Here is a 26,055-nt window from a genome sequence, read left to right on the forward strand (position 1 = left end):
CCATAGCCCAATCCATGATATGACCACCCAAGATATGGCCAGTTGCTATAGGAACTAACCTCACATACGAGGAGGTATATTCATTATGGAAAGGTGGATACCAGGTGGAGAGCAAGAATGCAAAAGGTGTTATGCCTGCCCCACCTAGTAACAGTGGGGCTACAAGGTTCTTCAACTGAAGCTTCCAAAGAACTACCATAAGGGTCCACTACTAACATAAGAGGTAGGTGGCTTGGGCATGCAAAATGACATAAGAGTTAAGTACCACACGTCGATATCAGAGGAAGAGACGCAAAAAATTAAAGCTCGCTTTGAAAATGAAAGCTTCGATGATAGAAACTGAAGCACAAGTATAAAGTTCTCAAGATCAAATCACACGTCGATGATGCACACATGAGAAAATATGATGTGCATGTGAAACACGAACCGTGTTGTACGTGTCCAAATTTTGCAAATAGAGAATCCAAGAAGAAATAGTATCTTGCATGCAAACACTTGTACTTCATTTATTTGCATGTGCTAGGGTTGAGCCAGAACGAGAATATGTTCATCCATCAACTTATCTTATCGGACTTGGAGCTTTACAATGCCTTGTCTCATAGGAGAACCTACCCTAAAGAAAATTCTGCCTCCCTTTTCCCTTTGAGTAGAGTTATGGTTATGAGTAGAGTTATGGGTCTCTATGCTCTGAGACCGGAGACGATAAAGCTAATGACAAAAACGTTTCTCTGTTTTGAGTCTTAAAAAAATAAAAAACCCAAGTGCGAGCGAGTGTGTGTGTGTGTGTGAGAGAGAGAGAGAGAGAGGTACCGAGGCATCTTTCTCATGGTTGGAAGTTTGAGTTCATGGCCTACTATACCCTAAAAGTGTCACATAAATATCATCAATTTCAAGGAAAATATTGCACTAGTAAATTCGCCAAACATAGAGATTGTAGTGCTATCTACCTTTCAAAAAATTGCTAATGGTGTTCTGCTAAGGTGGAAATTGATTAAGGATGTTAGATAAGTCATGAGCCTCTTAATTGTTTACGTAGGTTTAGTGGAACCCTAGTTAAAAAGTGGTTGAAATAAGTTTTGCTTTCTTCATTTCAACAAAGTTTTGCTTCCTCATGGGATTCCCGTATTGAGAACTTCACACCAATCACTACCAGATGTCATCCCCGTGAAACCAAAGGCCTCATTGTAAGCTTCTCCAATTTTGACTCCACAAGGATTCATCATTACAAGTTCTCAAATTCCAAGCTCTATAGGTTGAAATGAAAATATAATGTGTCATTTTTCAAACTCAAGAATGTCTGGATAAATAAAAACCCCCATGAAAAGAGCCACAAATATATAAACTAGTTTTGAACACCACTGCACACATGGACATGAGAGAGAGAGAGAGAGAGAGAGAGAGATTTGAGTTTTGAACAACACCGCACACATGGACACGAGAGAGAGAGAGAGAGAGAGAGAGAGAGAGAGAGAGATTTGAATTTTTTTTTCCAAGTCAACTCCATGATGTCAACATAGTGTTTCCAATCAATGGTTTACCTGATGTCACGTAAGAACGCTCAGCTAGTTTAAAAATAAATGTGGGAGATTCAAGACTTTGAAATTGAGTCAAGCCAGCAGACCACATGATGAGAGAGAGATGTCACTCCACATTTACAGGTGGAAAAACTCCATGATCTCAATATGCATGTCACCGATTAAACCTTGTAGAACAACACTCAATCTCTTCCACAACCCAAATTTCCGTATCTTTTCCAATGAAGCTCAGTGAAGGAATATTTAATCCATATCCAAATTGTATCAGTCCATGGAAAAATGTACAGCTTGTAAGCCCATTCTAATTAACATATTGAGCAATAACATGGGTTTCACTATGGAGAGAGATGCCACTTCTCATTGCATGTCATTTATTGGCACCGATTAAACCTTGTAGAACAACACTTAATCTCTTCCACAACCCAAATTTCCCTATCTTTCCAATGAAGCCCAGCGAAGGAATATTCAATCCATGTCCAAATTGTATCAGTCCATGGAAAAATGTACAGCTTGTGAGCCCATTCTAATAAACATAGTGAGCAATAGCATGGCTTTCACTATGGAGAAAGATGCCTGCTTCTCATTGGTGGGAATCTGTCAGCAAAGCTGTTAAACCCAACTTCACAGTTTCCTCTCTTTGTATGCTGCCTTTACAGACCTTACTTGTTCTTACTGGTGATACCAGACAATCGTAAAGGGCTCAAGGCAGCTACCCTATTGTAAAAACTTGAGAAAGTTCTGAATATAACAAGGTCTAACGGAAGAAAGGAATTTGGTAGATTTACGAAGGCCCATACATGATTCCCTCCCACTTCAAGGAGTAAAATATAGACTCCAAGTGAGGAGGGCTTTTAAGAAGAAGGGCAACAGTTGCACATAACGCAGCAACGGCAACCATCATCATCATCAAGGGCCTATACATTCTGCTTTGTGCTCTGGAGGACCTGAAAGGATGTAGCCTTGCCACTGTTCTACCTTCCCTACAGACTTGAGCAGAGCTTGGTGCTGCTCTTCTTGAGAATGCTGGAAGCTCAACTAGCATTTTATCTTGTTCTGCAACAATCCCTTTCCTTGCAGCGGACAAATCATTGCCTTCTATGGAGTCTTGAACAGAATTCTGTGCCACATCTAGGATTGTGATACTCACAGAAGGAGAATGCTTGCTTGATAGCTTTCTCTCAATCAACTGAAGATAAGAAAAATTCCCACTGTTCCGGGCATGCCATTCAGGCGTCCGTCCTGCGTAATCATGTACAGATTTCCATCCAAGCAAGCCAACCTGCAGTACAAAAGACAGTACAACAAAAATATAAGTCTTCTTCGATGGAGATTGCAATTATCTGAAACCCTGCTAATTATAAGGAAGACTAGCTCTAAATAATAAAAGCCTAAATAGACCCCTTTCTTCCCAACCTACTACTAACTGCACTAGCTTAGTCCTTTGCAAAAAAACCTGTGCTGCATCCGCCACTTACAGCAAGGTTGGAGGACAACATACTACTGACACCTTATACCCTATACACCCTGCTGGTTATATGAAAGACTGGCTGAAGGTAAAGACACAAAATACTCATTTCATATCCTACTAACTGCACTAAGTCCGTCCTTGGCCAAAAAGAAAAAAGGGTGTGATGCATGCACTTGCCACCTAGATGTATGGCAAACAGCCTTACAAGAACACCTGAAAATGACTAACTAAATGAATGTTTAACCATTTGTTACTAATGTTCCCACAGCTGCTCTAGTTGTGTGGATGCAAGTTTTTAGTACACATTGAAGGAGCATCTTTGCGCTAAAACTGAAAATTCAAATTATAGCGCATCACATTACCTCACTTGGATCGTCTGTTAGTGCTTCAATAATATCTTCAGCATCAAACATACTTGCAGCAACGTGAAGGGGAGTAAAACCAGCTGGTCCCTTTATGATGGGTGTAAAGATGCTATGAGTTCTTGATCCATGTCCATCTGGTACATATCGCAGCAGCAGCTCAACCATCAACCTGCACTTCCTCTTTACAGCTTGATGAACAAGGTGCAGCTCAGACAAGATATCTAGCACCTCATCATTTTTTTGGGTGCCAATCATAAATAGCAAATCCAAAAGCTTTTTCACCACTGCACACCAGTCACGTAAAACTGCATACTTCAAGAGCCCTTTGAACCGAGACAAGCTAATGTGGGAGGAATAATCAACATCAACACCAGATGGACTGATTCCCAAAGAGGTACTTTGAAAAATCCAGCCCAATTCATGTAGGAAATTCATTGCCTCTGCTTCTTTGTTCATATGAACTTCATCAGATGAAAAGTCTTCACTCTGTCTTAGTTGCCAAGAAGTATCTGCATCAAGCTCCTCTTCCAAAGAACGAAGCTCTGAACAAATTGCCTTGTCCGCTACAATCACAGGAAGGATGTTTCCTAGAAGATCATGTTCAACCTGACAAAGCAAATTCAGCACTTGAATACATGTAATATCTAAAAATACAAGCACAGGACTAATATTCTACAAGGAATAGATTTGGCTCTCCTTACCCATCTTCAAATATTGCAAAGAGAGAGAGAGAGAGAGAGAGAGAGAGAGAGAGAGAGCACCTCTTCATTATTTTCAAGTTAAATGGCTACAAAACCGAACAAAATTAAAACGGGCTTACCTCAATAAAACATCGACCCAAGACATTAGAAGGACCACCAGGAAAATGAACTCTCTGGACCTGCTTATCACAATCTCCCCTTCCAGAGGAGCTTGAAGAAGAATCATCATGGGCAATTTCGCAAGCTGACAAGGGCACTTCATGAAGAACATACCTTCCATGGTACACACACACAATCCTATGACATGGCCAAAAACAAAACCAGTCAGGATGTTATCACATACATCTGTATAATAAATGCTTTGAACTTGATACAGTACAGAAGCAAAATGTCTGAATATAGTCTAAGCACATTATTGTACAGTCTTCAAACTTACCTTGTTTGTGGGATGAAATTGTATCCATACACAGCCAAGGTAGCTTCCTGACCAGCTACAACAGCCAATGGCCGAACAGACCTTAACGAAGGACCATTGTTTGTTCTTGAGAATCTAATTTTTTTCACTTTACCTGCAGAAATGGAGCAGGCATGAGGCTCTAGAAAAATCATCTGAAGGATAGGCCATGATGATTAAGGCTTTGAAGGCACTAGTATTCTTACCATTAACAATCAATGCCCTTTGCTGCTCTACTTGTACTAAAATCCTACCCTTTGTCCACATGTCACCATGTGACAACCGAACAAGCCTTTTCAGGCTTCCTCGCAAGTTTGAAACTAGCTGCATCCAAAATGATGACACCAGAAAAGGATCAATAATCCAAAGACCAGGACATAGCTAAAACATTGAAAAAAGATCAGTCACCTGACTCACCTCTTGCCACGAGCGATGTGGCATTGATAAAAACACAGTAAGCAAGATGCAGCCAGGCCGCATATATCCCTCCATGAACCAAGGAGTCACAGACAGCCACTCCTGTAACTGCCAACACACAGACCAAAACAAAATAATATGTCAAAGGAACGGCCACACTAAGGAAAGATGCTGAATGTTCCAAATACAACTCAGCTCAAAACGTTTCAATAACAGCAACATATGTGGTGGGGTAAAAACAATACACTACAAAAGAAATCCTAACAAGAGAGAAACTCCCTGCTCTCCTTCAAAACATATAAAACAATCTCCTTCCAAAAACAGCACTAGCTTAATCTCTGTGTAATGCAGGTAATTACCCATGGTCCTAAACCCAATACCCATGGTCCTAAACCCAATACCCGATTTTCAAGATTTATTCAGAAGTGCAATTAAAACTCTACACTACAACGGTGGGCAAAAACATGAACATGATTTGACCAATGAACAAGATCTAATGGCAACCAAAACTTTCCAAATCTTTTGAAATCAAGACTTGATTCAACTTTCCATACGCATCAGAGGTAACATAATTTGACCACATAAATGTTTGAGCTAATGACTTGCCTGTCTAAGATTAAGTAAAACGTGTGTACCTGAGAACGATGGTTCTGAGGGATGTCTGCCATACGTGTTGGATCACAAAGCTTGAAAATAATGCGCCCACTCAACTCCTGTCAATACCAAAATTTTAAACTCACTCCCAACAAACTATGGCAGATAAGGCAGTAAAAACTCTTTTGCCATAGCAGACCAATCACGCTATCATTGAGGAACAAACAAAGTAATTTTTGGGGCAGAGACTCAATTTTGAAAACGAAATTCAATAATGCTAATTACCTGGCCACTTGAGCTAGAACTAGCAGGTGACTGATCTGATCCAGACTCTGAACTGTCACTTGGCTGACGACTGGGCTTATCAGCAACAAGTGTTATCCCATGTCCCTGTCTAAATGCAGAGAGATTTAAGTCATCCTCCCGGAGATGTGAATCTTCATTGTCACCTGCTCCATTGGCCTTAGAAGCTGTGCTATTCCTGAGTCCACTGCCACACTCGATTGGGAAAAAATTTTGCTCTGCAGGAGGCCTCACGCTATTGCTGTCAGGTGGAGAATCGGGATCCGCATCTACACTGTCGAAAGCTGTATGCCTCAAGTATTGCCTCATGATGTTTGGCCTGGAAGACAATTCTGCAGGATTGGAATCACCATTTGACTTGAATAACTTGCCTTGGAGGACAAACGGCAGGCAATCCACAGTCCCATTAGATGCTTTTCGGAGATCCTCGGGGCTGCTCAGACCAGGGGCAAACAGGGAGTGGATACTCTGATCGTTACAGGAAAACTGCTGAGGCACTTGTGGCTGTTGCACCTTCCCCTGTGTTGCAGAGACTTGGGCTCCCAAGAAATTCCGAAGCACTACAAGCAGTGCTTCTTGTGAGAGACCCGCTAATGGGGCAAGGGCTCCTGCCTGAGATTCTTGATCTGGCCTTTGTGGTCCAGGCAACGTTTGTGGATTTTGAGATGCCCCTGATGAGGGCAAAGCCATAGACAAAGGCGGCACTAGAGCTGCCTTCTTGAGACCTTGCAAGATAGACTCGTGCTCTATACTAGGGGCATCAAGCTTCTCCTTTTCTTTCGCTGCTGCAGTAAGCAACAAGATTAATGGTTAAACACTCATTTTGATAGCATTTCTACTTCAACATGTGATACTGCACTTTGACATAAAATCTCTATCCATGACTTTTGCATTGCTAATACACTCAAATATAAATATCACATGAGCCGGTACGGAAACAAAAGCAATTCTAGCTTTCAGGGAAAACAACCAACTGATTCATTGGAAACACCAAATCTTACATTGCAGCTGTGAGAGAATGGCAACTATGCTTAAAAAATCAGTGCCTCTGACAGCATCAGACAAGGGGACACCATTCGTTCCAAGATCGGGATGCGGCTTTCGCCTTCGCTTGTTATGACCAGCCAATCTCCTCCGGCAACTTCTCTTGCCCTCATCAAATTCCTGCAGAGGATGAAATCTGCAGGCAAGATAATTATTTGATCAATTTGTAAGGAAAAACTGAACTCTTTTCACTCTGCAGTCATGTTAGCATTTGCCAAAACTTTGAACTCTCACCTGCTGCATTGCTGACAGAATCTTTGCATCACTTTATGTACTAAAGAATGAGGCGCCTTGGAATGCAGCTCACACACTTTGTGTCGCCTATGATAATCCTTTGCATGTTTCAAATCTGCATGACAATCGTCAACCTGACAAACAGGAGACTGGCTCCCAGGAGAAGAGGGGCGAAAGCGCTTGGTATTCCTTGCACTGTTACCTACATCATCTGTGCAAGAGAATGAGCCTTGGCACAATTTGAGAGACAAGCTACCAACATCCTCCTCAAAACTGTCCTCTCCTCTCGTAGAATTGATCTGTTGTGTGGGACTACGATTGTTGAAAAGGCTCTGCTTTCTCCTTTGTTCTGTTGTGCAAAGTTCTGCAGCAACATCACCATGGTTATTGGTGGAATCAAGCCTAAGATCCATAGGCATAATCCTCTGATCCCTCTCCTTTTCCAAAGCCGTCAATGGTTTCCCTGTGAGTGATCCATTCTCAGCATCAGGGTGTGCCATGAAAGAGAAGCCGTCCCAGCCTCTAGAGTTGAACTGTGCACTTGCACCAGCTTCATTGTGATCCTCTCTGTTAGATGCCTCTGAATTAGGGTTTAACCTTGCAGACATGGCAGACTGCTTTGATCCATACATGCTATCATAACCTCTGCCTGGTAGAAACTGATACTGATAGAAAGGGCAGCCTGCGCAGCCAAAGCTGTCATGAACTGCTACCTGAGGACCGGCATCTCCATTCATTCTGAAACTAAGGGTTTTATAACCTGGAACTTCAAGTCTCTTCACCTTAAAAGACCATAAGACGAGGTAACATAAGCTGCCATGTGATTTTCTTAAGGACTCTCATGAAAGGGAGTCATCAGACTTGCCATTGCAAAGGTGATCTTCAGTTTTTAAGACTAGTTTATCTAGGGGGGAAACCCTAGCTTGACGTGAAAAAGGTCAAAAAGGTCATTCGTGTTCTTGTAAGTGAATGGAATGTGAGCTTATGCGCGTGAGTCCCCGGAATGTGCAGCTGGAATAGGGGAGTCGATCCAGGTGAGCCCTAAAAAAGGGAAAATGAAGCCTTGAAATGTTGAGACAAACCTGGACTGCATTACAGATCGCTGGGACAGAAGCTGCCGGTACTCGAGAGGGGAAAAAAAAACCTAGCTGTCGTGATGAGGAGCAACCTCTGGGCGTTGTGGAAGCCTCTCTGTTGAAGAAATTCTCGCTGCTGCGCAAACCCTATTTGTTGAAGGAGCTCTAGCTGTTGAAGAAACCCCAGCTAGTGCAGAAACAGAAGCCAGGCTTCTAATGAAGAACGGCAAGTGCAGCCGAGTGAAGGCATCAAGGGGCCATTGAGGGGAGGGGTTGCGCAGGAAGCTGAGGATATGCAGATCTGCTGTTGGGAGAAATGGCATATGGGAAAGCACTAGGAGGGGGGGGGCGGGTAAACTCGAGGCAACGTCAAAATCTGCGGCATAAAAACTGCTTGTTTTGGGAAGGAGACGAAGAAGAGGAGACGAATGATGGAAAAGTGATGCCCATAATGCACAAAGATATATACACATACATACATAGAACGATACATACGGCGCAGCATCATCATCATATGTTAATGCACACATAGTACATATACATTACACACCTCGCATGCGTTGGAACTTGGAAGCTGACACCATTATATCGCAGCGTTAGAGTACTGTACACATCGTACTGTACGGGGCACCCTCCCCGCCGTGTGAGGACCATTAGCTGCCAGCCTGCCAGGTCACCATCCGCACGACGCCCCGTCACCCGCTGCCACGACATCCGTACGGAAGGCCCGCGCCCCTGCCCTGCAGCGTCTTCTGGCTTTTCCCGGATTGCTCGCAAAGGAGGCTCTTTTTCAACTCTTCCGTGCAGGGTGGTACTGCCACATCAATCTACAGGTTGCAAATTGCAAGCTGGCCCTGTCCAGGTACTGCACCTCTGGCAGCTTTGGCGTTTACGTGGCAAACAAACTGTCCGTTTCTCACTGTCTCAGTGGTGACTTGGGACCACGGGCACCCGGCCGTAGCGTTAGGTAGGGTACCAACTTGGCAGGATTCAAATTTCAAAACTTAAAATTATTTTTTTAGGGCACGCGTGACGCAAACATTTTTTAGAGCTTGCTTTATTATTAATAAATTAATAACGTGTGCTTCTAACAAAATTAAAACTTTAATTTGAAGCTCAGATTAAAAGCTTTTAATGTTGGGAAAACCCAAGGGCATTTTTTTATCCTCTGCTACGGATCCAAATTAAGAATATGCGCACCACAGTCCGATTTTCTTGCTGGGATAGCCCCGCCAAATGCCGGCCCACCACCGTCCTGGGGGGGAGGCGGAGGCGCTGCTGGGAGGCCGACTGACGAGATGAAGCGGCGGGGCGGCGCTGGTGGTCGGCTGAGCAGAGGTATTACAAACCCTAAATGTAATAATGACTAGACCTTTGGACATTCGATCAGTGGAAAGGGGGGCGGGGCGGGGCGGCGCAACAGGGGCGCAGTGTTAATCCTTCCTTTCGTGTCACGCCTCATTTAATTAACGGCGACGACTTCGGTTATAAAACCGGTAATAAAAAATGATCAAGTCAAAAGTGTCTCTCCTTATCTAGATTTTTTTAAGAAAAAATGCTTTTTTGAGACTTTCTTGTGCTCCACTTTAGGCTCTTGGCTTGTGTTCCCTCTAATCTTACTTCTTCCACTTTAGTATTCAAACAGTTTTGATTTTTAACCATCATTGCAAATTGCCCCCTTTTGGGCATTTATTTCCTAGCAAAACTAGACTTTACATCGAAAAAGTTTAGCCTTCCCAAGGCCTCGAGGGTTGTCGGGACTCAATTTAGGGCCACAACCCTCAATTTAGGGTTGGTTTTTTTTCCTTGCAAAGAAAAATTCTTAGGATTAAATTTTGGCAACTATGGGTTTTCATCCATAAATTTTAAATGGTTGCTACCGTTTTCGAAAACTTAATTTCATATAATCAATTGTATTAATTATGCAGTTTTACCATGTTATTAGTTTAAGCAAGGGTTCTTACCATGTTATCAGCTTTAGCAAGGATTGATAAAAACTTTGACAGCTTGCATCGATGAGAGCAATGCTCTCTTCTTCAACTTAGGAGCCTTTGCATTTATTAACTCTTATCTACATCTTATCAAGCTTGAAAAAGCAACAGTAAAAACAACAAATACCCATGTTGATATCCATGGCTTATTTGCTGTAGCATATATGTTTGTAAAGCCCTTAGCTTAGTGGCATAACAATCCATACAATAATAGGGCCCCATCTTGGTCGACCTTCATGGACAGGAATCTTCCTCAACTCCTTCCCCATCTCAAGGCACATGCTTTTTCTATTACCACTTTAACTAAGGGTGTAAGCATACTTAAAAAGTCACCCAAATGCCCACATTGCAAGCAACTACAAAATGTAGTGGAGAAGGAAAGAGGGGTGTAAAGATCCTGTAAAGATGAGGCCACATCTTGTTGTGTCCTAGTCTATATCACATCATGTTTGCAAATACTCTATAAATAGGCCCATCATGACGATTGTAGAGGTTTTCATGGGTTGATTAATATCTATTCAAAATAGTATATGTGTTTGAGGGTTAATATCTATTTAATACATTATATGTGGTTGTTGTCATTGATATCATCCAAAACATCATAAGTGGGTGTGATTATAATTGGAATAATTTTTAAGACAACCCCATTGGGCCCACCCTCCTTTGATATGTTTCTTTGCTATTTGGGAAACTTGTTTTTATGAAACAAAAAAACATTTCCTCTTCATTTTTTGTGAAGCCAAAAAAATAAAGAAAATAGATTTACTTTATTAAATAATTACACTTATGTTGCATCTTTTTCAATCAACTCAATTTCTTTTAGAGAAACTCCTAGCCGACCATTTTAACTTTTCAACCAACTGACCGATAAGTTGAGGCTACCCTTTCTTGAACACTGCAGCCAACCAACTAGAAAAAAGCATAACAAACCATTGTTACAAAGTCCATAAGTAACCACAAATTTTATTATGTGGTATACATACTTTTTTTGTGTTACTACCTTCCAAGTACTCACCGCCATTTGCAGTCTTACTTGTAGTCACTCTACTCGTCTTTCATGTGTGTGCCATTATCTCATTTGTGCCTTTTCTTCTTTTGCAATTTCTTCCATTAATTACACTACGTACTTTCCATGGGCTAAAATCTATGAAAACGCTCCTTTACACTTTCCGTCGACTAAAAACACTCCTTTACATGGGCTGAAATCTATAAAAGCACTCCTTTACGCTTCCACACATGCAAACATCCCTTTGTATTATCACTTGAAATATTCAACTCCCATTGCTTGTTGCCCCTTATCATAGACTAACTATCCTATGAATCCTTTCCCATTTATACCACTAGATGTGATTGTTTCACTTTCATTATTGTGTGCATTTTTTTCGAAAAACACATCAAATCACATGTTAAACACACTAATATATAACAATGTTATTTTTGTTATGAAGGGTTAACATTGGCTATATGTATTGTGAATGTAGAATGTTTAGCAATTAAGATTTATTACATTATCAAAATTACTATTTGTCTTCCTTGTCAAACTCATACCCACCAATCTCTAAGCAATTGTTTATGAATGACAAATGTTTAACAAACAATATTATATCAAAATTACCCTTTGGCCTTGTCAAACTCATATACATCCATCTCCAATGCATTAGCATAAGTATTTTGAATGTAAAATATGAAATGTTTAACAATTACATTTACACCATTTTATCAAATTACCATTTGGCTTCCTTGCCAAACTCATATCCAAATTCATTATCATGTAATTTTTTTCCCATAAACATGTCAAATCACACATTGAGCGTGTTGATATGCCATTTTTGTTATGAAGGGTCAACATTGGTTATATGTATTGTGAATGTTTAACAAAACCATCTCCAAGCCATTGCCCATGATCACGTGACTACAAGCCTACCACATCTTGTGACTTTTATTCAAAGTTGAAGTTGAGTAAAAAGATATCATTACACTTTCTCACTAAACTAGATTCAATGATATGCAAAGAGTTATGGAAGGAACATTTATAGTGCTTATAATTGTGGCCTACTTTTGTATAAAGTGATAGATTGAACACCTCATCATTTTACCAAAGTAGCACTATGCATAAACACTTGCAATTAGTACTAATGATGGATCTATATTTCAATGTATGCATTTATTTACTTTTTTGTTGACCACCATGTAACGCATATATTCTCGCTCCATACAAACACCTTTCTTTTGTATTACACTAATGTGCTTACTATGAGACTTGAAAGAATCCACTCAAAACATAGTACGAACCACTTTAATAAACCATGTACCCCATGATTTACAAGAATTTTAATCGATAAGGCAAGAGAGAGAGAGAGAGAGAGAGAGAGAGAGAGAGAGAGAGAGAGAGAGAGAGAGAATGTGTGCATGCATGCACATCCATGTAGATGCATTCACCTAATCCACCTACTTGAAAGGAAGCTTTGTAAGTTTTTTTTTTAAATGGGATTTTTGTGCGTTTTTGCCTATTTAGAGCATTTAAACGTGTGCTTTTTTCTATAAACATCAAGAAATGCATAAACTGCTATTTTTATGCATTAAAAGCATGGGCATGCAAAAATACATATGGGCACCCAAGGATGGTCACCCATGTTACACACTCATAGATGCCCATCTAAAAAGTGTTGTTTCACAAAAAATTAAAAAACTGAAAAGGGGAAAATTTGATTGGTTGGGAAATGGGGTGCCCATCTTTGGGCAGCCTCAAGTGGTTTCCCACGATTTTGAAAAGTTGGGCAATAGGCAGCTGACTAGGATTGAAGTCCAGTATTTAACTTGGCCGTGTGTAAGGGGGGGAGTGCCCGCTAACCCCTTTTTTAAAACCTTATTGGCTACATCAAAAATTTATTGGCAGGGGTCCTTCTAGTGTGTAGCGGGCCTTATCTACATACCACTATAACTTATCTCCATACCCTACCATATCTATGTCTAGAGCCGCCCATGAGTCTAAGTGTAGACACATTTGGACCATGTGCTCCACTTATCTCCATACCACTTAAACTTCCTACCTAAGTGTCTGGCTAGAGCTGATCTAAGTGTTAATCTCTTGGAAATCCTCCTAGGTGGAGGTGCGTAATTGTGAGCAATCCACTCATGTACAGAGCATAATTGTTAGCAATCCACTAACTTATAGAACGTAATTGCGAGCAATCTACTAACTTATAGAACGTAATTGTTAGCAATCCACTAACTTATAGAACGTAATTACGAGCAATCTACTAATGTATAGAGCATAATTGTTAGCAATCCACTAACTTATAGAACGTAATTGTTAGCAATCCACTAACTTATAGAACGTAATTGCGAGCAATCTACTAATGTATAGAGCATAATTGTTAGCAATCCACTAACTTATAAAACATAATTATGAGCAATCCACTAACATATATAGGCTTGGATTAAGCAACAAAAGCAATGTGAGGAGTGTAGTTTGGAAATTTGATTTTGGTTTGTTGCTAACTATGTCCACCAATATTGTATGCACACTTGAAAAATGTATAATAATAATTATATTATTATTATTATACACCAACAACACAAAGATACACTAAATTAACTAAATGGATGATGTTTATTCATTATTAAAGGAAGATTATAGTGTTAATCAATAAATTGTGGAGTAGAATTCCTTCATATTACAAGTCATATATTAAGGACATAAAGGAGTCAAGGGTAGAAGCTAAGCAAGCCACTAGCAAACAATACCACAACCAAGTTTGAGAATTGTGCAAAATGATGTCTTAGAAGACATTAGAATTGGTCGAGAAGACATTAGAATTAGCCAAGGAGTTTTTTAACTAAAAAGTAAAATAAGAATTCTAATGTCCTAGAAGACATTAGAATTGGCAAGAAATATTTGAACTAAAAAGTAAAATAAGAATTGTGCAAAAAATGATCTCCAACAAATTTTGGAAGACACCCTAGAATTGGCCAGGAAATCCTTGAGCAAGAAAGTAAAAAAAGGAGAGTAGGAGAGGGAACATAAGTGTAAAAGATACTCAAAAATAGTATGAGCTTGCAAAACGCAATCAAAGGGAAGGGCAAACATAAGAGCCACCAAATGCCAATCCAAGTCCAAAAAGGGCAAGAGGTCAAGCCATAACAAACATAACAACAAAATATCAAGCTTATCAAGATTAGTACTAAGGAGTTCTAAGACCATAAGCCTACAAGAGACACAAAAATATGAGTAGGATAAAGCACTTCCACTACAAAACCCATAAACAGAACATAAAGAGAAGAAAGCATAGTAGTCTATTGATTAATGGAAAGATGAATAATAGGGCATAGTAGTTTATTGATCAATGGCAAGATGAATAATAGGGCACATTAGTACTAAGGAGTTCTAAGACCATAAGCCTACAAGAGACACAAAAATATGAGTAGGATAAAGCACTTCCACTACAAAACCCATAAACAGAACATAAAGAGAAGAAAGCATAGTAGTCTATTGATTAATGGAAAGATGAATAATAGGGCATAGTAGTTTATTGATCAATGGCAAGATGAATAATAGGGCACAGTAGTCTACTGAACAAATGACAAAATGAATAGCAGGGTAAAAGGGAAGAAGATCTAACAAGCACATCAAAGAAGAAACATACTCTATTCAGACAAAATAACAAAAGAACACCAAGAAGAAAAAACAAAGAAGGATATTCAAATAAAATAACAGAAGAACACCAAGAAGAAAAAACAAAGAAGGAATATCAACACAAAGAAACAAACTCACAAGAAGATAGGCTAAAAGTTCTAAAGAACAAGAAGATCGATCAAAGCAAATAGAGCAAATAGGGAAGCAAGAATAAGAGTCTCACAAGTAGGAAGATAAACTATGGGGTAAATCTAAACAATTGAAGGAGAATCTAGGAACTAAGATTCTTGATTTTAGGTTTCAAGATATAGTGCTGGTAGAAAGTCTACTCTAGTTACAATACTAAACTCAAAAGAAGAAGGCAACCACCCAAAGACTAAGTTCACACTTTCATAAGCATGATAACTTTTTAAATAAGTCCATATATAGTGTTGGTAGGAAGTCAACTAAACCCGAAAGAAGAAGGTAGCCACCCAAGACTAAGTTCACACTTTCAGAAGCATGATAACCACTTAAATAAGTGCATATATAGTGCCTATAGGATCCGCCAGGCGTTCTTAAAAGTTTTAATATTGAGAATTGGGTTCCACTAGGGGATGTGCTTTCGTAAGTTCATTGAGAGAGTTCTCAACTAAGGCATCTTTTCTACCACCCAAAGATTCACACTTTTAGAAGCATGAGAACTAATAAAAAAAGTGTAGGTATTGAAGACTAAAGAATCTACAACAAATCACCAAGAGACTAGGCAAGAGTATGCATTTAGTCAAAGAATTTCTAGATAACTCCAGAAGAGAAAGAAAAACTTATCTAGCAAGTAAAAAGTACCAAGAGTAAATTGTTAAATGTAAAAGGCAACTTCTTATTTGGGTGCGCTGGCCCATCGCTCGGATCCTCATTCCATTGTCACATGAGAGAGATCCTAGCTAATGGTGTGTGATGGAAGAGCTAATCCTACCTTGATGGGGGCAAGGAGAAGATTCACACATGGAAGCAAGAGGTGATATGAGAGAAAACTCAAGCAAGAAGAGAACCCAAATCAGTCTCATTGTTTAAGCTTTCATCAAGCAAGCCATGGACCAAGACAATGCATGCAAGAGAGCTCACATGAATTGTATTGCAATGGGGAACACCTTTTATTGCTTAATGCCAAAATTGGCTTATATACAAGTGGCTAGTGTTCACATTTAGTGAGCTTAATGTTAAAATTAGCTTATATACAAGTCTGCTAGTGTTCACACTTAGTCAGTCATGACTTAAAAATAGTCCATTGTAAACACTTAGTCATTCATGACTTAAAAATAGTCCGCTAGTGTTCACACTTAGTCAGTCATGACTTAAAAATAGTCCATTGTAATCTATCCTACCCTAGTCAAGTATATACATAAAGTCCTCAATGTCCCCTATTCCACATTAATCTCATAATAAGGCCGCTTTATATACTTAAGTGTCACCTTCAAAAGTTACAAAAAGATGGTGCATCACCTTATAAAGTTAGGACAAGGGAAGGCCATTTTAAAACTAGAGTGATTAATATTACCCCCTTCCTAAAGGTCTACATCCTTGTGTCACTAGCGAAGGTGTTGAATATGATGTCGATGTCATGCCCGGATAAGTAACAAATCCATATGCCCATCCATCTCATAATTTTAAAGCTCTTTCAAAACCCTTCCATGTCCTTGAAGGTGCAAATAAAAGTATCTAATTATTTTGTAATAATAAATTTTCTTTCTAAAGTTAGGGTCTTCATTGAAGACTAGGGTTTCATTCTTGGCCCATGCATCTTTCGGTACCTTCTCTAGAGTAAGGACTATTACCTTAGAGAAATGGCAAGTGGTCTAATTATTTTGTAATAATAAATTTTCTTTCTAAAGTTAGGGTCTTCATTGAAGACTAGGGTTTCATTCTTGTCCCATGCATCTTTCGGTACCTTCTCTAGAGTAAGGACTATTACCTTAGAGAAATGGCAAGTGGTGACTATGGCCATGGACTAGCACCTTGAAGAAATGATAGGTGGCACGAGACTACTAGCCTGAGGTGTTGAATATATCATTGTCATCATAAAATAAGTGCACAAAAGTTTTGCAAAAAAATTATATACCCATCCACCTCATGATTTTTCATGATTACAAAGCTCTTCCAAAAACCCTATTCGCCTCATGATTGTTCATGATGATAAAGCTCTTCTACAAGCCGTGTGTTCTAGAAGGTGTTTACGATGCATATGAAAGTATTTGATTACGTTTTAATACTTGATTTTGTGTCTAAATTTAGGGTCCTCATTAAGGTCATAGACTAGGGCTTCATGCTTGGCCCATGCATCTTTTGACACCTTCTCTAGAGTGAGGATTATCACCTTGAAGAAATGGAAGGTGTGACTATTACTGTATATGTGGTACTTTGCCGTCAATGAAGTTCTTAATCCTTAGCTATTTCCCAAAGATTTGGGTCCTTAAAATAAGGCTTATGCCATTCTAGTTGGCTCTTTTATCCTATGGTTAGATGGATCCATATGGTGACAAGGGTGATTTGCCTTTTGACTCATACAGCTTGAACATGTATTGGTTGATTAATCTAATTTCCATTATATCAAAGGGAGTGTCCAGATTCTCTAGGTAATTTCCTTGGGTCACGAGGGATCCAAGTACTTCCAAACACCTTTAGTGTGGCGGGGGTGATCCACGTTCAACTTTGCATACAACTGGTTGGCCATTATATCAAAGGGATTGTCTGAGATTCTCTAGGTAATTTCCCTAGGACATGAGGTCCCACAAGGTTTGGTAGGTAGGTGAGTTGCTTCTCATAAGTTGTTAAGGAGAGGCATACCTAGAGTCTCTAGGTAATTTCCCTAGGATATGAAGAAGTCCCAAGTAGGTGAGTTACTGCTCATAGACTGGTAAGGAGAGGGATGTATCATGTCCTTTAGCAGGCTATGGCTGTCTTTAGTGACTAGTGATATGTGCTACTTCCGACATGGATGCCTGGTTGATGTCCCTCATGATTCCACTTATTAAAGTAGACCAAGAAAAGTCCATGACAATTCATTGTCATGTGTGGTTGGGGAGGACTTAAAATCCATGATAGTTTGTCGTCCAGTAGGGGGGGTGGACTTAAACTCCACTATAGTTTACTATTCGTTAGTGCCTAGTGGGGAAAAAATTTTCTATCTAGTAGTGTCCAATAGGGGTGGACTTAAACTCCACGACCCTAGTAGGATGAGGAAGGGTCTTGGGGTTTGGTAGGGGATGTGGAGGGTCTTGGGTAGGGTTTTGGGGAGAAGAGGAAAAAGGAGGTGGTGGGGGATAGAAATTAGAAGGGTTGTAGTCATTTATATGGTAATGATGTGTAGACGTAGGCTAATAATGAGCCGAGGTAACTTTTTTCCTCTTTAGGAGGTTTGTTTTCCCTAAGCGTATGTATACACTCTTACGAGTGTGTGTAAGTGACCTTATCATGTCACTTCACTTGTACTTCACTCATTCATTAGGAACTCAATGGAGTCTTCTTGGGCCCTTTAATTTGGACGTTTAGTGAAATGCTTAAAATGCTAATCCATCTTTGACCAAGCCTAGAAGCCTAGTCCTAAAAGCATATATTTAATTTTTCACAAAAACAAAAAAAAAATAAAAAAAAGGAGATATTCCTAGATCTGGCCACCTAGGTGACTTTAAAGCTTTGTAATGGGCTGTCAGTCAGTAATCATAGCCTGCAGCCCAGCAACCTTTTCGAACTCCAAACATTCCAAAAATTCGTCACTTTCTTCCCCCCTTTTTTGTGTGTACACCAGATCTCTTTCTCTCTCTAAATCTTCTCTCTAAAACGCCCTGCACTCCTTCTCCATGGAAAAAAGCGTATTTCTCTACTCCAAAAGCCATAGCTAACAGATCTGTACTCCTAAATGAGCCTTCTCTCTCCAAACCCACAGTAGTAGCCATGGCTTGCAGGGAAGAAGCTTACCATGAGCATTCTCTCTACAGTACTTGGTCCTCTCTCCATAGCTAGCAGGTCTGTACTCCTAAATGAGCCTTCTCTCTCCAAACCCACAGTAGTAGCCATGGCTTGCAAGGAAGAAGCTTACCAGGAGCATTCTTTCTACAATACTTGGTTCTCTCTCCAAACCCACAGTAGTAGCACAGAAGAACCTTTTCATGAAGTATTCTCTCTCTATATTGCTTAGCAGCCATAGCTTGCACTAAAGAAGCTTCCCATGATGCATTGTCTCCTTTGCATTTTCGTCTCACCATTGCCAACCCTCTCTATGTTTCTTTGGCTCCCTTTCTGGCTTCTTTCTCTATCCACAATGCAGCTCTAGAGAAGCAACCCTCATCTCCATTCTTCCCATTATTTTTTGATACCATATCCTGCTCCTTCCACTCCTATTCAACCCAAGCTTACAAGCCTACTTTCTTGTAGATGGCACTACAAGACATCACCAATAAGCCTTCTAAGATCCGCCTTCAGGTTGATTTGGAGACAGAATACGCAACCCTACGCAGTAGGCATGTTGCACCCAATATTTCATACGATCAGCTTCGAATGCAAGGAGCAAAGGCCATTGATCTTTGGATTGATGGAAATCTTTATCCACCAGATCCAATATCTGGTGCCCCTCCACCATTCAAAAGCATTACAAGTTTTCTTATGTTTGTTGGTGATGGTTTCAATGGGCTTCTTGGCTATTGTAGGAGATTACACATGTTGTGGCTAGATGAGGCAGCTGAAAAGAGGCAAACACAATTTGTCTTCGACCAGCTTCAAGCGGCATCGACTAAGCAGATCAATGGTTTGATGCAGAGGATTAAAGAGCTCTCAGAGGAGCTTGAGGTGCAGAAAATAATCTAGCGGATCGTGTGCGCACAATAAATCAATTTACCGATAATTATGTTCGTCTTCAACACTCCACTCGTAATCTTCGGCGTCGTGTTCACCATTTCACTCATCTTCCCATGGGATATCACGCAAGGCAAAGAAAACGTAAAGCTGTTGGGTTGCTTTCAAAGACAGCAGGCGCATGCAAGAGGCGTAAACAAACAACCAGGTAAAAATTTTTGTAGGAATTATAGTAGCTTTGAGAAGCAATTAATGAATAAAGCATCTCTCATGGTTGACCATTGTGATTGTAGGGCTTGTGCAACAGCTATACTAGGATGTAACAACGTTGAGGACAATGTTAATGCCTCCCTTCTTCAGCATGTCCTTCAGGAGAAGGATATTATGGAAATGATAACAGGTTCTGGTAATGATAAGCTGCGGGAGACCCTTCGTCAACATTTCTTGAAGGAAATCAAAGAAATTGTCACCCCCAAAGAGATGCTTGATATATGTGACTCAGCAGGTATTAGCCAGAAAGGTTACAGAGCAATGTACAGGTCAATCACTTTAGGGTTACGAGCAAAGGGAGTTACGCAATCCTTGCTTCCAACACTTTATAGCTTACAGATGGCAAAGAAGTGTGCTAATGGTGATATTGCATCCATGTTCGAGGGTGGGTACAAGTGGGTGGAGGATATTATGCCAATGCCAACAATCAAACCCTTTGAATACAATGCATATAACAATGTCTACATTGACATGGAAGTGCTACAAAAAGCAATGATTCAGTACTATGGCATCACACTTGAAGAGACAGGTGGAAATGCCGTGTTTGTCTTGAAGCTGGATGAATGTCAAGTGGTTAAAGGTCAAAGACTGGAGCGTGTTAGTTTAACCTTGATGAGCCGAGCACTTAGAGGAAGGCCTTTAGAGACCCAAGAGTTGGATGCAACTGAAGACAGCAACAATAGGGGTCAAGGGCATAAGCAAGACTACTACGGCATTCAATCAGAGAAGAACATCTGGTGGCAAGCAGCATGGGTCCTCCCAAAAGAGAACCATGATACCTTGAGGTGGTATTTTGAACGGTCTGGCATTCAACATGTCGTCTCTTGTCAGGTCAATGGTCAGAAGCTTGATGTTCCCGGAATAGGCTGCTTTAACGTTGAATGGCACTTGGGTGGCGATCTAAAAACCTTAAAGTGTATGTTGGGTTGTAAAACAGGTGCGAATACTATATTCTCATGTGTTTACTGTTGTCATTCCAAGACAGCAGTAGACTCAAGAGTAAAAGGGAAACAACCTAGCAAAGGCAAAAGTCAAAAACAGGTGGGTGCAAAAAAAGCAATCGTTTTTGATGCTGAACAGAGGAAAGGATCAAAGGTATGGCATAATGGCATATTAAGTTGTGACCAGAGCAAGCCACCTAGTCGTGACCAGGAGGGCAATGCTTGGAACCCAATCTTGGAAATTCCACTATGTCAAGTGCATGTGTGCACATTACATGCAAGACTGAGGATTTTGGATAAGCTATTGATGCTCCACATAAACTATGTCTGGAACATGGAGCCCGAAGATCGACGAGAAGAGTCAATACGTGCACTAGAGGGTGTACTTTCCTCTATGGGATTACATGCTGGAGCAGTGGTCTTGACAAAGGACAGAAAATCAAACCCTACACAAGACAACCCTAATAAAATTTGCATGGGTGGATCAAAGGCAAGACACTTGCTATCAAACCACTTGGGTTCTCATAGCCACACTGACTTTGAAATTTGGAAGAAGATATGTGATGTCACAACATGTCGAGGAAATGATGCCAGGCTTGGCCTAAAACGTGCACATGTATGGGAGGTGTGTAATAAAATGGTCGATCTTCTAGAGCGACCTCACCTGGATGACCATGGTATTGAGGCACTTAAACAAGCCACTTGTAGATTCACAGAAGAAATGGTCGAGGCATGGGGAGAAACACACATTACTCACTACATGGTAATGTTGTATTTATTGTGTCCTTGTAGTATGTTCTTCATACTGTTTGTTGACTTTTTGTAATTTTCTATGCAGCATATATTGTATGCACATGGGCCATACTTTCTCGATAGATATGGCTCTTTAGCACTTTGGAGCAATCAAGGCATGGAGAAATCACATTACCAAGCAAAGGCCGTGTATTTTAAGGGCACTCGCCATGGTGGTGGCAAAGTCAAGAGTAATGCACTCCATGAAATGTTCAACTGGTTCTATCGCGTTCTGGTTGGCAAAAAAAGGCAGAAAAGTCACGGTAATTTGTCTCTTAGGCGTCAAATAATGAAAACTGTTAATGCAAGAAGAACTGAAGGATACAACAGATCAAATGCTAGGGAGAGACTACGGCAGTGGGTAGCAAGCAAGCGTCGGTGTGGTTCCTCATGGGCTTAAACTCTCTGATTATAATCTTTTTGTGTTTTTAAATTTTCTAAAAGTTTTAAAAAATTATATTTATAGACATATTTAAGTCATTTTTCATTTATAGAAACCACATTTCAATTTCTTCTTTGTGCTCTACTCTCTCTTGCCCTCCCACTATCTCTTGCACTCGTAAATACCTAGGCCATGCCAGAAGAACAGGAGCAAGACTTGCGGTTTTTCGATCAACTCTGCCCACTACCTGCTACAGCAAAAAGGACAAGTCTACCTATCGTAACAGAGCAAGAGGCAAAGGAGATGAGAGAAGAAGAGCGCAGGAAGGAGGCCGAAGAAGCACAACGCAGGAAGGAAGCTGAAGAAGCAGGGCCTAGTAGAGAAGCAGAAGAAGAGCGACGTCGAAGAGAAGCCGAGGAAGGTCAAGGGCAGCCACCGGAGATTGTTATTGAGGCCGACACCCTAGAACAGCTAGAGGTTATCTTACAGAACAGGGAGGTCGAGCTCTTGTCCTACGGCATCACGAAAGATACCATTGACAAAGAGTTTTCTCTTGTGAGGGCAGCTTGGGAGACAGAAATGCAAAAGAGACAGCAGCCCAAAGAGGACGCAAGGAGGGCAAGCCAAGCACAGCCACCACAGGCAGCCACAACATCCAGGCGGCCAGTCAAGAAGTGTGGTAAAAGAATGGAGGGCAAGTTTCGGGACCAACAAGAAGAGGAAGAGCGTGCACAAAAGAAAAAGAAGTTCAGGTCTGAACGACCACCGTGGGAGAATCAAAGACCACCACCGCCTCCACCAGTTACAAAGAAGAAGAGAAAATGGAGGCCAGGGACAGTCGCGCTACGAGAGATTAGGAAATATCAGAAAAGCACAGATCTTCTCATCCCCAAGGCACCATTCTCTCGACTGGTGAGAGAAACAATGGAAAAATATTCTGACAGGGTTGACCGCATACAGAGCACAGCTCTTGAAGCTCTTCAAGAAGCTGCTGAAGATATTGTAGTTTCTGTTTTTGAAGACTCAGTGCTGGCTATGGTACATGCCAAGAGAGTTACTTTGAAGCCTGTAGATATGTCCCTAGCCCTACGTCTACGTTTAGAGCGTAGCCTTCTACCTCAATAGGCTAACCCATTTTGTAATTCTCCCTACAAAATTTTGTAATGTTCCCAAATTCCTTTGTAGCTTTTTCACACATTAATGAAAACTTTGTGAGTTGTGTTACATTCTTTGTTGAGTCCACTTTTTTTGTATGCTCAGTGCTAATGAACATTTCATTTAAAAATTATAAAAGCACTATACACACAGGAAAAAACACACACAAACACACACACACACACACACATACACACATATATATATATACACACACAAACATATATACACACACATATATATACATATACAAATATATATACATATGCACATATATATATATATATATGTACACACACACACACATATATAATGAATATTTATATATACAAAAAATGTAGATCCTATAAAGTCAACTAGAGAAACTAATAGAGTGCCTTATGAGCCTCAAGGCAAAAAAAATAAAAATAAATAAAAAAAATGCCATGTGCGCTACGGCGCGTTAATCTCTAGTTTGACCAGGTCAAAATGGAGATTTACGCGCCGTAGCGCACATGGCATTTTTTTTATTTATTTTTTGATATTTTTGGTCTGGTGAGGCTCATATGACCATTTAGGTGCCCTAACAGCCCCAAATCTTACATATTTATATAAGATATTATTTATATTTATATATATATATATATCTTATAATAGCCTTAAAATCTTATAATATCTTATGTCTTATGTATATATATCCTATATATCTTATATATATATATATATATATATATCTTTCAATAGCCCCAGAATCTTATATATATATATATATATATAGGTGCACACACACACACATATATATATATATACACACACAAACATATATACACACATATATATACATATGCAAATATATATACATATACACATATATATATATATGTTTATTTATATATACAAAGAAGGTAGATCCTATAAATGCACCTAGAGACCCTTATAGAGTGCCTTATGAGCCTCAAGGCCAAAAAAATAAAAAAAATAAAAAAAATTACCATGTGCGCTACGGCGCGTTAATCGGCACTTTGACCAGGTCAAAATGTCGATTAACGCGCCGTAGCGCACATGGTATTTTTTTTATTTTTTTTTGATATCACATGGTCTGGTGAGGCTCATAAGACCCTTTAGGTGCCCTAACAGCTCTAAAATCTTATATATTTATATAAAATATTATATATATGTATATATATCTGATAATAGCCTTAAAATCTTATAATTTCTTATGTCTTATATATATATATATCCTATACATCTTTTATATATATATATGTATATATATGTATATATATATCATTCAATAGCCCCAGAATCTTATATATATATAGGTACACACACACACACATATATATATGTATATATATACATATATGTACATATATATATACATATATGTGAGTGTGTTTACATCTATAAATACAATATTTTTTCATACCGCTCTAACCCAATCTCGATTACTTTTTTTAATCACGATCTCAATTAAAATAAATCCTAAACAATTTTTTCTATGAACACATGAACAAAATCATAAAATTGCGAGGCTTGAAATGGTATATCACAAGTACGCCAGGAAAAATCACAACTTACAATGCACAACAAAAAAATTTTATTAAACTTGGAAGAGAAGTTTGCATTACATCTTTTTAATAAGCTCTTGGAAGAGCTCAGGAGAGAGAGTTCTAGAGGCTGGTTTCTGGCCTAAGCTTTGGAATACATCACTCGGCTTATTGTTTCCTTGAGCCTGAGAAAGGGCACAATGGCCTAAAACTGAGCCGGGATGGTTGCCCGTGAAGCAATACAAGGCAGCTTCCCTAGCTACCAAAATACATTTATTTATGTTCGAGGCTAAGGGGTTCTCCGATCTCATCAACCCTATGAAGTAACTCAAGCTTTCCTAGCTGTGCAATAAGTGCATCAAGTAGAGGTGCCATGCTATAAGTGATTGGAGGAAATAGAGAGTGTGTGATACAGAAAGGTGTGCGAAATTGAGAGCAAGTGTTAGGAGAGAACGATAATTGTCAATTGATGTAAATGAGTAAAGTATCGTTTATAAATGGGCGACCTTGTTATAAAATTTTTAAAAACTTTTAAAATTTGTAAGTACCAAAAAAATTTTAAAAAATGGTATGCGAAAGCAAGAACGTATCCTTCCATCGCAAGGTCATTTCCAATTTACTAGTGGCTCACGCCACAGATGCTTCTGTGACCAACCTTACACTATCACAAAAAAATAAAACTGCACAAGACAATTGAAAAACCTTAATAAGACAGTGAGGCAAAAAAATTGAAATTGTATTTACTTCAATTCAAGATTACATATCCAGTGGTTATCTGATAGCTACACAGCCAGGGAAAGTAATTTCTCTACAAAGAAAAGATCGTTCCTGCCTTTTGCGCACTACTCTACCATTGATTATCAAAGCAAAATCACCACTGAGTGAGAATCGAAGAACTAAGTAGTCACGTAAGTTGGCAAGGGACCAGTCATCATTCACAGTAACATCTTCTACATCCCCACCTTGCATGGATATATGTAGCACACCCTGTTCTGTAGAGGTTGTGTCGGAGTCTAACGCCTCCCATTCTCCATTTGTAAGCTTCCATCGCCTGTAAGGAAACGCAATGGACAACTGTTGCTTGGCAATATGATAGCGCATCACAACCTTCTCAACAATTACTCCGCATCTGATGGTGTCTCCATTGTGTTGAACAACTTTTTTATCCCATGCAGGTGATAAGAAACAAGTCAGAGCTCTCTCCCCCTTTGCAATCCATAAAGTTGGGGTACGATGTGTGTCACTTGTACGGAACAGGTACACAAAGAGGTGTAGAGGTATGAAGCAGGTTATGGTTGCTTTGTGAGATCCATATGTGCACTTCATAGCACTTTGCACCTT

The 26,055-nt window shown here is 39.8% G+C and overlaps 1 protein-coding gene across 1 annotated transcript; it reads right to left on the reverse strand.

Moving 5' to 3' along the window:
* Nucleotides 1-1,749: 1,749 nt before the first annotated feature.
* On the reverse strand, nt 1,750-8,750 carry LOC147635523 (squamosa promoter-binding-like protein 1). The gene is made up of 10 exons (XM_086802853.1): nt 7,116-8,750; nt 6,839-7,017; nt 5,820-6,622; nt 5,576-5,653; nt 4,941-5,048; nt 4,730-4,847; nt 4,506-4,638; nt 4,189-4,366; nt 3,366-3,974; nt 1,750-2,814 (listed from the first exon to the last, which is right to left on the reverse strand). Exons 1-10 carry the CDS (start codon nt 7,850-7,852, stop codon nt 2,317-2,319), a joined length of 3,441 nt encoding a protein of 1,146 aa, XP_086658979.1. The 5' UTR covers nt 7,853-8,750; the 3' UTR covers nt 1,750-2,316.
* Nucleotides 8,751-26,055: the final 17,305 nt, after the last annotated feature.

This window comes from Cibotium barometz, chromosome 9 (assembly GCF_041138505.1).
Source record: "Cibotium barometz isolate CiBa-2024 chromosome 9, ASM4113850v1, whole genome shotgun sequence".
Taxonomy (NCBI): Eukaryota; Viridiplantae; Streptophyta; class Polypodiopsida; order Cyatheales; family Cibotiaceae; genus Cibotium; species Cibotium barometz.